Source organism: Sceloporus undulatus, chromosome 4 (assembly GCF_019175285.1).
Source record: "Sceloporus undulatus isolate JIND9_A2432 ecotype Alabama chromosome 4, SceUnd_v1.1, whole genome shotgun sequence".
NCBI lineage: Eukaryota > Metazoa > Chordata > Lepidosauria > Squamata > Phrynosomatidae > Sceloporus > Sceloporus undulatus.
In genome coordinates, this window is record NC_056525.1 from 40,628,477 (window position 1) to 40,647,260 (window position 18,784).

The 18,784-nt window shown below is 39.4% G+C and overlaps 1 protein-coding gene across 1 annotated transcript in view; it reads right to left on the minus strand.

Annotated features, from left to right (window-relative positions):
• Positions 1-7,830: 7,830 nt before the first annotated feature.
• CHMP4B (charged multivesicular body protein 4B) overlaps positions 7,831-18,784 on the minus strand; it is a 21,677-nt gene continuing 10,723 nt past the window's right edge. Inside the window, exons 2-5 of the mRNA XM_042465015.1 lie at positions 14,782-14,959; positions 12,213-12,327; positions 9,776-9,902; positions 7,831-8,629 (exon numbers count right to left, since the gene is read on the minus strand). Of these exons, the coding sequence (XP_042320949.1) occupies positions 8,562-8,629; positions 9,776-9,902; positions 12,213-12,327; positions 14,782-14,959 (488 nt within the window). The 3' untranslated portion in view covers positions 7,831-8,561. The remainder of the gene's footprint in view (positions 8,630-9,775; positions 9,903-12,212; positions 12,328-14,781; positions 14,960-18,784) is intronic.

The following is an 18,784-nucleotide window of genomic DNA, read 5'->3' on the forward strand; positions in this document are numbered from 1 at the left end:
AGGTCAAGCTGAGATTCCAATAAAAAGAGTAACCAGTAACGCTAGCGAAGTTCCCTGAGCTGCTTAGCGCGGCGGAATGAAGGAACTGAAGAGGAGCGGGCCACCAGGGGCCTTATATATGGGTGGGCGGGGCTACCGCCAAAAAGTTGCAGAAAGATACATTACTTTCTGCCTGGAGATTCTAGAAGTTTCCGAGGATTGCTGCACAGGCGCAGAATAAACCCATTTGTGTGAATTCGCAGAGACCACGAAGAAGAAGCAACATTTCTGCATAAGGCAGGGTGGGCAGGTGCAAGCCTCCACTTGCTTTTTGACTTCAGCTCCCATAATTCCTCACCAATTGGTATATTTGCAAAAACTAATAATTGTAGTCCAGAAACAGCAGGACAGAGTTGCACATCCCTAGTTTGAGAATGTCCCAAGTGATTTCACCAAAGACCAATTTAACCAGCATCTTCTTCCCCACAGTATCACTGGAAAGCTCACATCCGCCAGAACAAGAAAGCTATAGCCCTCTGCCTCCAGTAACAAGTATTCAGGAGCATTTTATCCAATGCTGGATAAAACTATCATGCACAGCAGCTATTAATAGCATTCTTTTCAATCAATTTGTGTAATCCCCCTTTAAAGCCCTTAAGTGACAGTAAATTCCAGTATATAATTACAGTATGCACTATTTGAAGAAGTGTGTTCTTTTGACTATCCTGAATCTCTCACAACTCAGTTTATGTAAAGGACCCAAGATTCTGTTATTATGGTCAAAGGAGAAAAATTCTATCCACTTTTTCTCCATCGTGCATAATTTCATATACCTAATATACCTAATTTATGTAAATCCAGCTATAACCTTACCTTATATAAATACATAAGCCTACCTGACCATATACTGCTGTGCTTTGGTTTGGAAAAGATATGCTTGAAGGAACGTAGGTTTGGTTGAAATGTTAGAATAATTGATAGTGCTATGTCACAGGACTAGATTAATTAAATTACTCAATGTATATGATGGAAGGAGTAGGGTTATGGTTGTATGTAGACATCGCCCACAGTGCTCTGAGCCCTTTGAAATAACAATTAGTTGAGTTCAACTCTTGAAACACACTCACAAAAAGAACATTTCATAGAAAGAAGGCCATACTACATCAATAGCCGAAGGCATAAATATTCTCATAGGTCGGAGCAGGAAATTTTGAAAATGGACAATAAGGAGCAAAGAGACATATGATACCTCAGCACCAACATCAATTCGGATATTTTAAAAAAGAATCAAATATTTGCCCATTAATGCATATACCATCTGTACTAGGCCCAAAGTGCAACTACTTGTCCAAAGATCTTGCAAGCCATGCAGATAGAACACAACCTACCTGCAGATTTGCATCACAGGTTGAGTCTCCCTTATCTGGAATTCTAAAATCCGTAATACTAAAAAACAAACAAACAAAAAACCTTTTTTCATGGTTGACTGAGATAGTGGGGCTGTAAGAACACCTTGAAAGGGCACCCTGCAGCCACACCTTTCTTCTCCCGAGGGACACCGCAGCAGCCAAACCGCGTGGCATCCCTCCACAACTAAAAGAACCCAGAAAAACCAGGTTCTTTTAGGAGCACACGCCTGACGCCACAAATGCACCATTAGTGCCCTGTGGCGCATCAGTGATGCAAGCACAGCACACTGACATATGGATGCTACACAGTGTTTGCATCATGGATATGCAACCCATGTGGGAGGGGCTGCACAGTCATGGCAGCGCCCATATGTCCTAGGGTTCAGGGGCGTGTGGTTGCTGCCTGCTCCCAAACCCTAGTATTGGCGCCACCACGCCACTTTTGGCCCATCTGTGCCGGGCCAGTGACACCTTTTCTGATTATTAAATGCACAAAAGATTTAAGCACAAAATTATTGTTAAAATATTGTTTAAAATTACCCAGACACTATGAAGTTTACTGAATGAGAAACAAAAGGTGAAGCCAATAGGGAGAATAGCGATTTTCTCCATCCCGCTCCGCATGCCCTCATAGCACTTCAGTTCTCAGCCCAAGAGAAGACATTCATCAAAGCGAGCCTTTGGCCAAACAGGAATCTAAGAGTATGTGGATCAGCATGGAGAAAGCCACTACTCTCCTGATAGGCTTTGCCTTTCTTTTCTTATGTAGTAAAGTCCACAGTGTACAAAGTGTATATAAAACATAAATAAATGTTGTGTTAAGCTTGGGTCCCACCTCCCCTCCAAGATATCTTATTTGTGTGTGTGTGTGTGTGTGTGTGCGTATGCAAATACAGTAGAGTCTCGATTATCCATCCTTCGGTCATCCGACATTCTGGATTATCCAACGTCGCGGCTGCTTGGAGGTATGGCTGTCGGCATTTCCGCATCCCCAGACATGCCCGGAGAGAAGGGTGAGTGAAGTTTCGCCCCAAAACACAGCCCCAAGTGCGGCAGCAGTGGCAGTGAGCAGGGCAAGTACCTCCAGGTTAGCAATTCATAGTGATTTCAAGGCTTTTCTTGGACCCTCCGGATTATCTGACATTTTTGGCTATCCGACGGATAATCAAGACTCTACTGTATAAGTATTTCAAAATCCAAAAAAAATATCCAAAATCCAAAACACTTCTGGTCCCAGGCATTTTAGATAAGGGATACTCAACCTGTACAACAAATGTCTTAGTCTGTTTAATAAACAGGCATACTCCCCATTTTAAAAAGGATAATATACAACAGCAAAATAACCATATTATATATGCACATCTGTCTTAAATTATCTTCACTGAAGAACTTCAAGATTAAAAAGTAAACTACCAATCATGAAATCTCCAAAATTAATCTCCTTTCTTTTGGAAGAACTTTGTCACTGTCACAGTGCAACTTTGCCACCCAGTGTTCAAACACAGCATTTCATCAGGCTGTATAAATCCACTTCTGAATGGATGGAATGGAAACAGTTCAGGCAGAGGAGCTTAATGATGCTGGTGTTCCAAGAGGCTTGATGGAATGGCACTGTTACTCCTTTTCTGACTTCTGTAGCTTGGTTGCTATAATGAGTACAACCTGAAGACAAACATTCATTCTCTCTCTTCATTCATGAGAACACTGACACAAATTAGACAAGGAAATCCATGAATCCTCCTCTTTATATTTTTAAAAGGCAGTCGAGGCAGAGGAAGATGAAGTTGTGATCAGGAACACTGAATTGGGTTAGCTCTTTCACTATACATGGTTTTCCTGATTACACTTCCCTTTGAAAGCTAGTTTATGTAGGTACATGCAAACAAGATCCACTTACTATTCTAGTTTGATCCTGAGCATTTTCAAATGGAATAGGCAATTTTAAACATAATATATCAGGCATTGCTCTATAAGCTATCCAGACAGTATATCAGAGAGAGAGCTCACAGCACTGTGTATGATGTGTTCAGACACATGCAATCATGAACCCCCTGCTTTCTTCATATCAGCTACTTCTCTTGAAGTATTCAGCAATTTGCATTACACCCTTTCACAAATCAGGGCAATGTGCATGGCAGTTAACCCATTTTATCTACACAATGACCTTTCAAGGTAGAGCAGACAAGAGCAACTTCAACTGGCCATACAGCTGTTCTGTGTGCTTAACAGCTGAATGGGTATTTGAACAGGCCTCTTCTTTCAAGTCCAATGTTGCATCACCTAGAGCATTACTTTAATTTCTGTAGCATATTTCAAGAATATAACATTTTCTTCCACATCACCTAATGTTGTGGGGACGCTGCTTTTTCTAACCTAAATCCAATCCAGCAAGTAGTTGGATTTGAGCCTTTTTTGGCCAAATCTGTCACAGTATCAACAACCCTATGAAAAAATTAGATGCTCATATACCGTGATGTACAAGAGACAATGGCAAGAAAAATTATCCAATGTCATGTATACGTCTTCTGCTTCGTCATGCATCTGACCAATAGTGAAAATGCAAATTTTAGAAGCACCATATGCCACTTCTGTACAGGTCTCCCCCCCCCCTCTTTTGGGCATCTGGCCTTTTGCTTTGTGGTGCTATATCCAGTCCCCATGAGAAAATTATTCTTCCAAGCTCAAGATATAAAGAGACGAATTAAGAGCAAAGCTGAGGTGTATACATATGCTTCACTGATCTCTCATTCTACAGCCCACATGAAAGCCTTGGTTTAAACCAGGGGTGAATATATCGCAGATGTACTTGCACTGAAATTTTCATCAGCCCTAAACAGCACAGCCAAAGATAAGGCTAATGGGAGACACAGCCCATCACCACCTGGAGAGCTTCACATTCCTGAACCATTACATAGATCAATATATGAAAGTCAGACATTACTCTGAAGGCTATTAAGTGCCTTATCTTCAACAATCTTGGTCAAGAGAGATATATCATGTACCAGAAGAATACAGCTCAAGTTGAAAAATGAAGAAAAAAAGTTTAAGATCACTACTGTATATATGCATGTATATGTCTAGAAATTTTAGGCAAAAATTGATTCCCAAAATCTGTGTCTACATATCCAAGGGTCAATGAAGATTTCCACACCAGCTCAGAAGCACTGGTAAAACATTGCTGGATCATTGAGGAACCGTGCACGTGTGAAAACCTGGTGTGGCGTTCACACAGTTTCCATTCAGAGGAAATTGGCTCTCCTAGAACGATTCAGTGACACTAGAGCAAGCTGACGATTCCATGATGATGAGGAAGCGCCATGCGTTCACACACGTGTGGTTCCTCATCGTTTGAGGGACGATTTACCAGTGCTTGTGCCTGGTATGAAAATCTTCATCATAAGTATGGTACTTTAACACTTATTAGGAACCGTTTAAAAAGGTGAAAGGCAAGAGCATAATCTGTCCTGAAAGCACTGCCCCCTCCCCTCCCATTCTCTCATCCATCCAGCCTTTAGTATAAGCACAAACAATGTCTGCTGGAATTTTCTATGTTCTTTGACATTGTTTTACTTTGCTTCATTCTTTACAGCCTTTGTTACATGTCCCTAAATTTTACTCTTGACTTATCCATGGGTCATATCAAAATCCCTAACTGTAGCCCCAAAACTTGCCCTCAACTTATACATGAGGTAAACTTATATACAGTATACCCAGTATACCATTTCTAAATAGCAAGCAAGAAAGAGCCTCACATCAATAAACTATGAGCCCTGCTTTAGATACAATTGGACTAAATGTAATCTGTGGCAGCAGGCTTGATAAGGATTTAGTGGCAGGGGAATATGAAAGAAAAGTGTTATGAATTAACTTATTTTTCACCTCTCTTTATGCATTCTCCCTGTGTGAAACATTCACCTAGATTGCTCACCCCTAGATAGCAGTCTTCTTCAATTTTACTTTTATTGTACACCTAAGCAAAGGTACAACTATAGCATCTCGATATTTAATGATCCAACTGTTGTCTGGTTGGGAGTGGTGAGAGTCAGAAAAACGCTACATGGAATTTAGTCTGTGTTCACAAATAACAGCTAAAAGTATTCTGCATCCTCAAAAGAAACTGTGGTGCTTTCTGCACTGGCATTTGGGACGTCCGGAGGACATCCTATTTTTAAAAAGGGGCGTCTCTTATAGACGCCCCTGTGCCTAATACGGACTCCGTCCGTACAAGATGGCGCCGGCCTTTCTACATGGCCGGCGCCATCTTTGCGTATCGGACGCTGAGCGTCCGTACGCGTCGCGTCCCTTGTGACGTAGCGAGTGCGCCCCTGGCGCCTCGCTACGTCGCAAACGCGACTAAAAAAGAAGCTCCATTTTGGAGCTTCTTTTTCTGTCTGCACGGGAGCCGCGCCGTGTGGAGGCTCCGGCTCCCCTGCAGATTAACCGGCGGCGGCGGCAGACCGCCGCAAAGCGGCGGTTTGTATCCCGCCTGTGTGTCCCAATGGTGTAAGAAAAATGATCAAAATTAACAAGTTTGCTTTTTAAAAAGTAAAGTTCACAATTAGTTTATTAAGAAATAGTCAGTTGTGGGGATTGAAAAGCCACTGGATTGTATACTTTAAGAGCCATTTATCCTAGCAGAAAAAATATGAATTGCTTTAAATGTACCTAAATTACACAACAAGCATGTAAACCCCGGGACAAAGATGCACAAAACCAAAGGGATCAATTTCTCCAATATTAGACCGTTTTTTCATTAATGAAGCCAGACAGACTTGGCAAAGTACAAAACCATTTAAGTTTTCTTGTTCTGAATCAATCGAAACCCTTTTAATAAAAAAAAAATAGTGAGCAGTATGAAAATATTTTAAAGCAATAATATTTTTGTACTATATAACTATGTTAAAGTATCTTACATTATATGTCAGATGGGCTGGATGGCTGAATATTCTTGCAGGGTATGACCTCTGCCTACATAATGCTTTTCAAAACAAAATTACTAATTCTAACATTTTATTAGGCTATACTACAACAAGGAATAGAATGACTGCAATTCTCCCTCCAATCTCTTGCCCAAAGTACAACATACAAAAGAGTTTGTAAACAAAGAAATAGCATGGCAATCCCCCTATTATCTTATTGTACTTATTTTTCCAATTAATTGATGTAATTCATTTTGTAGTATTTGTAATTAAAGAAAATTTTTAACTTCAGAGAGTTGCTTAAAATAAGAGAAATGTGGAGGGGAAGGAAGAGTAAAGCTATGAAACCCACATACAGATGGTATTCTGGGATTTATTCCATGGAAGCAGAATAAAAGAAGTTTAACATATTCATTATATTGATTAGAATTATTACAGCTCTCTGATTCAGAAGAATCTCATTCAGACACTCAGGCTAATTTTCTAAATACTCTACATTAAAGGGTCTAATAGGCTCATCAAGTTTAATTACGGAGTGAGGATTACAGTAAATACAAATCTGTAAAGAATGTGAATGGATCAGCAGCTGGAAAAGGATCACAGCCCCCTTCAAGTAGGGAAAAATGCATTTTCAACAGGAGGCAACTATATGGTATCTACTCAAGAAAAACATCTGAATTGTAGCTATTTTAGGACCCCTGAGATATGTCTCAATGCCTTTTATGTTCTTCATACAATGCATGGTGAATGAGGATTATTAATGTAATTGCATATATTTACTGTTCTGAAGAAACTGGGCTCAGAATCCTGGGAACAGGACACTCACATACATAGCAAAATCACAGATATCAACACTGGGAAGCAAACTAAAAATACACTGAAATGCAACTTCACAAGGGCCTGTTACAGACTGCCAAAATAAAGCTGCTTCGGATCTCTTTGGAGGCATGCTGTTTAAATGATACATACACCCTAAGAATCCGGAAGCTGCACCAAAGCTTCACTCCAGTGCTTAGGAATGGAGTATGGCTTTGGCACAACCTCCGGACTCTTAGGACCCATGCATCATTTAAATTGCATACTTCCAAGAGACCCAAAGCAGCTTTATTTTGGCAGTCTGTAACAGGCCAAGGAATGGTATGCTGAGATCTTCTTCAGGAGTAGCACCCCATGGTTAGCAAGAATGACTAATATTTGATTATTTCAAAACTGCACCTTGTGTTTAATTTAAGAGAGAGAGAGAGTTAAACCACAGTGCATATCAGACTATAATCCTCAGGTACAACTCAAGTTAGGGAACAGAGAAACTGGCATGCAGTTGCATTGACCAGAATCTCTTCATTTGCATTTCTACCCGATCCTATCCCAATAATCCCAATATAAAATATGATAATATCTGGATACCTACATTTCAGTATCAAAGGGAGAGTGAAGTGCCAAAGAGAATTATGAGAACAACTGATGTACAAACTAGAAGATGAAGTTTCATTATATAGCGATATAGTGAAGACATCAGGCACATGTGAAAATCACTCAAGATATTTAATACAGTGCAAACAAAAATGCTTCTTTAAAATAAAATTTTGTTTGTGCCTGAATGGGGTATTGGTAATCACAAACAGCAATCAACATCCAAGTGCTATGTAGAAAATGAACAGCTAGAACTGAAGTGTAAATTTCAACTAATTCCATCATAAAATCAATTTATCATTCCAAATCCACCAAAAAAAGTGGGAACGGTGACCAAAAGTTCAGTATAGTGATAAGTAGAGTAGCAATTGCCAGTGGATATAAATACAGAAATAAAAGCCTAATGTATTTGTACATCTAAGCATAATAAGCCAACAATGGCTTATATTTTTTTTTCTTTTTCAAATGCTTTACAAGACTTTTAAAAACTCTTCAATCAACTTAAATTATAGGAGTCACATCCCAATTCAGTCAGACTTTACATGGCCAGAAATCTGAAAGATGAAGGTCCAGCAGTGGCGTTAGCGAAGTCCAGAAGCTGAATGTTGGAATTTTGCCGATAAGGTTTATTATTTAAAAGAATTCAACATCCTAAACTACAGGCAACTTTCCTTGGAAATTTTTTCTTTCCCTTGCTCATACCATGCTATGTAGAATGCAATTCCCACAGCTTTGGGCTTAAAGAAATATAGACGTTGCACTTAATGATGTCTCCCACCTATGCGTGGACCTGTTGTACCAGATGACCAGAGTCTTGATTGTTTCTCTAGCTGACATGCTACAGCTACATGTTCTCAGCCCATGCTTCTAGTTCTTTCATATCATCATCCTCTTCTTCTTCTTTCTTCTTAGCTAGAAATAAACAAAATAACACAGAACTAAATACCTAGCTTTTAAACTTTGATTGTTCAATTACATATAATCTACACATTGAATCTCTTACAATTTATATGATTTGTGAAACAGCTTATTGAGCTGGACTAGTGAAACTATGCAATGGATGCAAGCTGCAGGAAAAGAGATTCCACCTCAACATTAGGAGGAACTTCCTGACAGTAAGGGCTGTTCGACAGTGGAACAAACTCCCTCGAAGTGTAGTGGAGTCTCCTTCCTTAGAGGTCTTCAAACAGAGGCTGGATGGCCATCTGTCGGGGATGCTTTGATTGTGATTTCCTGCATGGCAGAATGGGGTTGGACTGGATGGCCCTTGTGGTCTCTTCCAACTCTACGATTCTATGATTCTATGCAGTCTTATACAGTACTGAAAATTAATTATACACTTTGAAGAAAAAGAATATTCACTTTGAAGTGTCCTTAAACCACAGACTTAAACTTGCAGGCTAATGTAAATGATGCCTTTCCTCATGGTATTACTCACAGATGAGAGCATATTGTTTTAATGTTCCTTGCTGTTTTGTGTACCCAAGCCATGAGTAGCATCTGCATGTTGCCTTCACCAAAAATAACACAATGAAACAAACTCCATAAAGACTCTTTAACATTTAAATTTCCTATTATGCCAAAGACAACAATTTGCAAACTGACAGTAACGACCAAACTAGCAGTATGGGTGGGAAACAACCCTTTCTAGCAAACACATTTTCTCAATTAGACAGTTGCTCTCAAACCTGGAGGAAGGCAAATAAAGTAAGTAATCCCTTCAATTTAACAGTTTATGATTAATTGTAATATGAGATCAGAAAGTTGTTCAGAGATCAAGACATCAGAGATATGTTCTTAAAAAGCCAGCTGTGTGCCACTCCATCCCAACCTTCATTTTGAAAAGCAGCTTTTTATATAATAATAATAATAATTTGTTTTATTTATGTACCGCTATTCCAAAGATCAATCTCTAAATATATATGATAACACAACAATTTTTAATATATTATGCACTACAGTTGAAAAGTAAAGTACCACAGCTGCACATTAACTCACTTACTATGGCAAACACAGCTGCCATAAAACATCACTGCCTTCAAGAATGGAGACACTTGCCTGGCTTTGAAGGTATAGATATTGAGGGCACATTGGGTAGTGGAACTGTCTCAGGACCACTGATCTCCAGTAGGTTTTTGTCCAATTCTTCCTGTTCTAGTTCTTCTAGCTCAGCCATCAATTCATCCTGTTATTGAAGGAAAGAAAAGAATTGGTTAACACAAGTATTGCTAACAATACAGCCCAATGCACCTTCATGATAACTCAACACAACTGGATGTTCTGGGAAATAGATAATGAACAGCATTCTGTCAGAGAGTTGTGTCATCATAAACCAATTTGTTGAACTATGTTGTTGGGCAGCATTTGTATTTTCTGGAGCAGTCAAAATTGTCCAAGTGGAGCCAGAAGTGTAGTCACTGAGTAAGGTGCAAAGTGACCCAAAGCACAAGGTGACTCAATGAGCAATGGAAGTACCCACTGCATAATAGGACATTGTGTGTAGTGCACCACTGTGCATTAAAACAACTCACTAATAAGATTAAATGGTGTCAAATGACATAGTTCTGTGATTGTAAACTTATGCATTGTAGCCTCTAGTGCAAGATCTCAGCCAATATTTACAAACCCAAATTATTCTGCTGCTCTTAATAGCTGGCCACAATACCAAACACAAGATTATCTCAAATACAGATGGGTAAATTGTGGCTATGGTACTGCATGTAGCCTTCTAAGGATGTTTTTGTAGCTTTCATTCAGTATCCCTCCAACCATCTTTTTTTCTGTCATCCTGTCACCCTGCAAAAATTGAACTTGCTTTCCTGGAAGCCTGCAGGAGTGTCCATTCATAGAATCACAGAATCATAGAATCATAGAGTTGGAAGAGACCACAAGAGGCATCCAGTCCAACCCCCTGTCATGCAGGAAATCTAAATCAAAGCATCCCCGACAGATGTTTAAAGACCTCTAAGGAAGGAGACTCCACTACACTCCGAGGGAATGTGTTCCACTGTTGAACAGCCCTTACTGTCAGGAAGTTCCTCCTAATGTTGAGGTGGAATCTCTTTTCCTGGAGCTTGCATCCATTGTTCCGGGTCCTAGTCTCTGGAGCAGCAGAAAACAAGTTAGCTCCCGCCTCAATATGACATCCCTTCACATATTTAAACAGGGCTATCATATCACCTCTTAACCTTCTCTTCTCCAGACTAAATATCCCCACCTCCCTAAGTCGTTCCTCATAGGGCAAGGTTTCCAGACCTTTCACCATTTTAGTCGCCCTCCTTTGGACACGCTCCAGTTTCTCAACATCCTTTTTAAATTGTGGTGCCCAGCACTGTACACAATATTCCAGGTGGGGCCTGACCAGAGCAGAATAGAGTGGCACAATTACTTCCCTTAGTCTAGACACAATACTTCTATTGATGCAGCCTAAAATCGCATTGGTCTTGTTAGCTGCCGCATCACACTGTTGACTCATGTTCATCTTTTAAATGTGCTGCAGAACCCCTCCAATTTAGCCTTTAAAAAAAAAAATCAGTTTTTCAAAACCATGATGAACTTTTTGATTTTTGCCATTATGGGCGGTCTATGAAGCCATCCCCCAGGTACAGAAAACAGGCCCCAAACTCTCCATGGTAACCCTCCTCTGCTATAGACCATTGCATTGGAAAACACAGATATTTTTAACAGCTCCACCACAGTATTTGATTAAGAAGATTCTACTGTGTTTCCAAGTCACTATATGACAGCAAGTAAGTATATATACCTGAATAGTACAAGCTGACAAGCTCAACAGACCGCCCCAAACCCAACCCTTTACTAGCTGGATTGGGACTGCAACAACCACATGCCGTGTCCCCAATCCAGCCTTCTGAGGGCGTGAAAAGGAGCTGCAAAAAGCAGGTCCTTTTTGTACCCTCAAATGGGTTCCATAGCCACGCTGCCGCAGCTTAGCAACACTCCTTTGGCACTGCATTGTATAGACACAGCGCTGGAGGAGCACCATGACACTGTGTAGAGCAGCGCACAGCGTCATGGAGCCCTAGAGTGGAGTCAGGGCGTGCGTCATCTGGACAGTCTTAATGGATAGTCTGAAGAGGGCCTGTGTCTCCCTTATATGAAAGTACTGGGGACCAGAATGTTTTGGATTTGGAGGTTTTGTTTTGTTATTTTTGTTGTTGTTTATATCTTGGAATACCTGTATTTGTGTATATGTACATGATGAATTATCTTGGAGATAGGATTCACATCTACATACAAAATTCATTTATGTTTCATATACAGCTTATGTATATAGCCTGAAGGTAATTTTATATAATATTTTTATAATTTTGTGTATGAAACAAAGTCTGTGTACACTGAACCATCAGAAATCAAAGGTGTTACAATCTCAGACATTCATTGAAAAAGGTGTTGGGTTTTGGATTTGGAATATTTCAGATTTCGGAATTGTGGGTAAGAGCAACTCGACCTGTAATGTTTAACTATTCACCCTTACCTCATCAAATTCTTCACCAATTCCTACAGGCTTGGAGATAGCTGTTGAAATTTCATCTGCTAACTCCTGCTGTTCTGCAATATCTTGCATAAGTTCATCTACTTTGTCAATATCCCTGTAATAGAAGGTTTGATATATTTCAACCATCTGTACATTCATATCCATAACTGTCTGAAAATTCAATAGAAATCTCTATATTTCTGAAGGGAAATATACAGTGGACCCTTCCAATCCACAGTAATTCAGTTTTCCTGACCACCACCACCTCAGATGAGAAAAAATGAAGAAACCCAAACTCGTATTAGTCAACATAATCTAGAAGAGCTAGCCTGCCATCACAGAGGGCTCGTTCTACTCTTGAGGTTCTCTATTCAGGTTAGAGACCCCCTAATGATATTAGGTATTTCCTGAGCAACAATATGTACTAGACATTTGGTGTAACATTTAAAATGTATCTGTTTGCAACTAAACATCTTTATGTAATCTAGAAACATAATGCAAAACATCTGTAATAAAACATATATAGCTTTCATACTCTATGCCTGCTTTTAGACAAGGACATTATCATTTACGTGAAGGCTAAGACTATATTTTTTTTGCATATTAATACAGGAACAAGCCCTTGTTATAAAGAAGAATTTACTGAAATGTAAACAGGCATAAATGAGCTGCAATGAGTGCCCAAAAGTTTTCAGAAGGGAGAGGGTGGTAGTTATTGGGCAAAGTAGTGGATACAACTACTAGCCACTTGGTTAAAAAAACCTGGTGATAATTACAAAATAGGATTTCTTGAGCACTTCATAATACTTCATCTCCAGAGTTAGCAAAAGCAGTCTTTAATTTAGTGCTTGACAGATGGTTGTGATTCATATGTAAGAGACTGGAGGATTTAACATGCTCCCTCACACACACATCTTTATTTTTTGAAAGCCAATATATATAAATATAAATATAAATTGTTTATTTATATACCACTTTTCCTTTAGATCAAAGTGGTGAACAGCAGGTAAAATATGACCAATGTCATAATACAATAAAAGCAAATTAAGAACAATAATACAATTTTCAATCCAGCATAATTATCTAAAAACATGCAATTCAACAATATTAAAATCGAAGGATATATATACAACATAGTCAATTGGGGAATATTTTCACTACAGGGAGTTGGGAGGATAAGCTTGTAGGAAGAGATAGGTTTTTAATGCCTTTTTAAAGGCTTCCACTGTTCCACTGAGGCGGATCTCTTCTGGAAGAGCATTCCAGAGAGTAGGCGCTACTGCTGTATAAGCTCTTTGATAGGTAGTCGCCAGTCTCACCTTAGGGTGTTCAAGTAATAATTTACCTGTTGTTCTGAGAGTGCGGGGTGGATTATGCAGGGAGAGGCGTTCCCTCAAGTAACCCGGGCCCAAGCCATTTGGATGGGATATTTTTCTTCCTTATCTTTGTCCACAAATTATATGTGCATACACATCTGTTTCTGGTCTTTGAAAAACAACCTGGCACCCAAATCATGCAACACAGAGAAATGCCTTAAGTATGCAAGAAATCACCACTTAGACTGGAAATTTTACAAAACAGTTTTCATTTTCCCCTTAATTATTTCAATTTCTGTACTTGATCATGGGAAAGGATGGTAGCTATATGGCCACAGGGCCTACTTCAGACACAAAATTGTGTTTTTTTAAATGAAGTGATTTAAAACTGGGGTTGAAGTGATTTATAAGAGGACAGTAACAGTCTGTCAAGTTCCAAAAGGAATGAAAACGGCTTCCAGACTTGCCTAATCTGCTCTAGACAGTGGCTACTAGTAATGTCTACACTGTCTAAAAAATACGGGGCTTAGATCAATGCTTCTTAGGCTATTTTGGTTAAGAGACCAGGAATTATTTTTCTAATATATCAAGGACCAGTACTGTATTTTTGCCCATTGCCTACAACTGAAATGCTCTGAAGACTGACAGATGGCTTGTGGACTGGCATCAGTCTAAAGAACACCGCTTTTGTACTGTGCTAGAAAATAGTATTACTGAAAATATAAACATATTGTAAATAATGTACAGTATAACTGATTTGTAATATTAAAGTGCAGGATCTCTATTTCTTAGAATTTTAAAACTGTTGTAAATTGGTAATTCCTAACTAGTAGACAGACAAATCCCCAACAGACACTGTTTGGCTGATAGGTCAGCCCTCAAAAGAAGAATTCAACCTGCATTTTAGATTAACTTTAACTAATAAATTGACACATGCCCAGTGGCGTATTTCTAGTAATCCAAAATTAAATTCATATCTTGCTTTCCGTATTTTAAAAGGCTCTAATATAGATGTTAAAGTATGGACAAGTAGGGGTTCCAGTTTTCTCAAGGAAAAAAAACACAGCTTTTTTGGTGTGAGAAAAGTATCCATTTCAGAACTACACCGCCATAAAGTGCATGTCTAATCTATTTTATAAATTAGACAAAATTAAAACCAGTCCAGTGGCCATTGTCTGCTAAATCCCTCTGTCACAGGCTTCACTAACTAGCAAGCTGATCTACATAGTAAACATATGAATATGCCATCTTACATGTTGTCATGAGCAGCTTTCATTGCTTTAGCAGCAAAGCCCATATTCTTGAGCACTTCTGTGTTGGTGTTGGCATTTTCCAGGGCCTCCCTCTGGAATTCGATTGTGGATAACGTGCCATCTATTTGTGCAAGCTGTTTCTCATACCTCTTCTTTCGTTTTAGGGCTTGAAGTGCAGCTGAAGAAGCACAAGACAAAGCAAGTTTGATATAAGATGTACAACAGAAACTGTCTTTGCTAGAACAGTGTTCAGTACACAAAATTTTAAATTTATGCTGCCAATTAAAGCTCTTGCATTTTTTTTAATTTTATTTATCATTTGTTACCAATACATTTTCTTTCCTAAACAATTCAATTCTGATGTAAGCAAGAGTCTTGTCTGCTTTGAATGAAACATCAGATCATAAAGCCAAAAGAAATGATAATCAATACTAATGACAAAAGGCTTTTGTAAAGGTTCATTGACAACTAAAACCTTCATTCTGTCCTTCTCCAGGAAGATTTGGCAGCTTATGAGAGCAAGAGAAAAACTGTCAAAGTGTAAAAGAATAGGAAATAAAATTATCTCCTTCCCATTAAAGAAATGAAACTTGATGTTTTCTGGTCTAATTTATATAAGTGGTTCAGCTTTTACAACTACTATTCTCAGTTACCGACTCCAAGACACAATTAGGAGTTTTAAATCCCACAAATCCTAACCAATGGTCAAGGATTCTGGAAGCTAAAGTGAAAAGCAATGCAAGAACTACAGCTTTACAGCACAACCAACTAAAAAATTGCAGGTAATGAGGGGAAGTGGGAGGCCTATGCCAAGCTGAGCATTTACATATTAGTAGCAGTAGGGTAATGGTACCCAGATCATCCTGTTCCCACAAGAAACCACTACAAAGAAAATATGAAGCAATAAGGCTTCCCATTTGCTTGATGTCAATCAGGTTTGGGCTGTTTGTTAACATGAGACAGGAGATATTCACAAGTATTTTTGATAGCACTGCAAGTTGCCCAGAGATGGTCTTTAGGAAGCAAAACCTTCATTTGAATATGCTTTTAACCCTGATTAAGTACAATATTATCAGTCCACATTCTCCAAGCAATCATCTACAATTTTTCTACTGGGGTGCCAGTACATAAAATTAAACTTTAAACAAACAAAGCTAGGTTTCCTGGTTGCATCACCTACATCACTTCCTTTTGAGGCTAAACAATCTGAAGGTCCGCAATTCTGATACTAGTCTTTTCTGACACCTTAAACCACATACATGTCTGCACTTACTATTCTGTTTTAAATTCTGGGTTCTGTTTTTCCCATTTTTATTTTCCTTTTATTATGAAGCAGCCCAGGTAAGAGCTTAAAAGCTACCTAGAAATAGAAACTAGTAACTACTGCATACATTTCTGGTAAATACGTAGGGATGCCATATCCCGGTGGCCCCCGAGACAATTCCGCTTTTGGGGGGCCCCTGCCTGCCCCGGTCCGGTTCCCCCCCAACCCCGGCCTTTGTCCCGCCTCCGGGCCAGCCCCGCTCATGCGGCCATTGCCGCGGCTGCTAATGCGGCTGATCGCCAACCCACCTCCTACTCCTTCTCTTCTTGGGCAGCGCCACCCTCCTGCTCCTGGGCAGCGCCGCCTTCCTCCTCCTCGCCAGCTCTGCCGCCGCCACACCACCCGCGGCGGGGCTTTCCCGCCCGCGCGAGGGGCTATGACAGAGGAGCTCGTCCCCATAGGCCAGCTGGCCAAAGGGGACGGGCTCATCTTCCCTTGCGCGCGCAGCCCCGGCCGCAGAATGGGCCAGCGGCAGCGCGCGCACATCCTCCACATGCGCGCCCTCGCGCGGGCCTTCCCAAGGAGTCCTTGCGCTGAGGAGGAGGGGGAGGATGAAGAGGAGGATGAAGAGGAGGAGGGGGAGGAGGAGGAGGAGGAGGAGGAGGTGTAAAGGTGAGTCAGTGGCCATTTCAGGTCTGCCTTGGGGTTTTTTTAAAATTAATTTTTAAAATATAAAATACTTAATTTTTGTTTTTTTATTTTATTAATTTTTATTATTGCTTTTTTATTTTATTTTATCTCATTAATTTTTATTATTGCTTGTTTTTAAATTATTTTATTAATTTTTATTATTGCTTGTTTTTATTTTATTGCATTTATTTTTATTATTGCTTGTTTTTTATTTTATTACATTAATTTTATTATTGCTTGTTTTTTATTTTATTACATTAATTTTATTATTAAATATATACACCCCTGCCTTGCTTTTTATTTTTTCCCCATTATTTTTTATTAATAAATATATGCAGGTGCATTTTCTGTGTATTTATGGCGCTTTGAATGCTAACAAGTCTGCCTTTCTTGGACAATTATAGTGATGATAATGATGATGATGATGATGATGATATCAACAAGCCTCTGAGGCACGGCCAATGTAACTTGCTGTGATTTTTACAAACTCATGCGCAGTGAAGAAAAACCACAGTCCCTTGACCAAGTATACACTTCTGAGAAGTACAGTTGAACCCAAGGGCAAGTACTTTTCTGCCATCTGTCTAGGAATGATGCCAAAATGTCCTCCATTTTGATCATGCCTAAAAAACATGCATTTATATTAACATTTTTAAAAAACCCTCAATTCTTTTGTGCGTCCTCCATTTTTTAAAAATGTGTCCTACATTTGAAAATGTTGTCCTATATTTGTCCCGGTTTGGAGGTCCTGACTTATGCCAACCCTATATATACGCCAACATTTACAGATGCACTGTGTAGGAATCAACTGGCTTCTGCATGTCTATAGATCTAGTTCAATGTTATAGAATCATAGAATCATAGAATCATAGAGTTGGAAGAGACCACAAGAGGCATCCAGTCCAACCCCCTGCCATGCAGGAAATCCAAATCAAAGCATCCCTGACAGATGGCCATCCAGCCTCTGTTTAAAGACCTCCAAGGAAGGAGACTCTATCACCCTCCAAGGGAGTGCATTCCACTGTCGAACAGCCCTTACTGTCAGGAAGTTCCTCCTAATGTTCAGGTGGAATCTCTTTTCCTGTAGCTTGCATCCACTGTTCCGGGTCCTGTTCTCTGGAGCAGCAGAAAACAAGCTTGCTCCCTCCTCAATATGACATCCCTTCAAATATATCATGGTACAAATCTGCAAAGTGAGACCAAGAATATGAAATACAACAAACAAAGTTAGGTTTCCTGGTTTCATAATCTATATGAAGTTGCATGGTTTGGGCAGTTTAAGCCAATGCAACAAGTGGGGTTCAATCATAATTTTAGCTAATTACAATACCTGAAATATTGCCTCTATCTATTAACATCAAACAGTATGCAATCAGATGTCAGTTTTTACTTGTAAGGGTTAAATTTCTATACTAATGGAAATTGCATTATGCTGCCCTCCATGGTCGCTGGAATTTGAGCTCTTTCCATTGTAAAACATTCAAAACACAGGCCAGGGGTTATAACAGAGCCACAGCAAAGTTTCCGCCAGGAAGAGTTTCATTATCTTCAAAAGAAAAACAAGTTTTCAAAGGATTCCATGGCACTGTTTTGCAAAGCAAAAGCAAGCCTTGCTCTAAGCTCCAAATAAAAAGTGGTTCCGTACATGTAACTTTCACTATTTTCAGCTACATCATTTACAAGCTTGTACTGCAGACCAAAATGAAATGAAGTTATTCACATATGGTTTGTCAAGAGCTACAGCTAGGTAGAAGAGTATTTCTGATAATATTTGTATCCTGTAAGTATGAGAATCTGTCTCCTCTGTAGATCTATTCAGGAAAAATCTCAAGACCTTCCTTTTCCGACAAGTTTTCCCTCATGTGTCCTAATTCCATCTTGTTCTCCCCTCAATACACAACTGTTTCTATCCAGCTAATTTTGTTGTCTTGTAAATAGTAATGTTTTTAACGATGTGTTGTATAGTATGGGTTTTTTGGGATGGGGATATTTGTTGTTGGGCATATTATTATGTTTTTTATTGTATTAATGTTGTTAACCGCTATGATC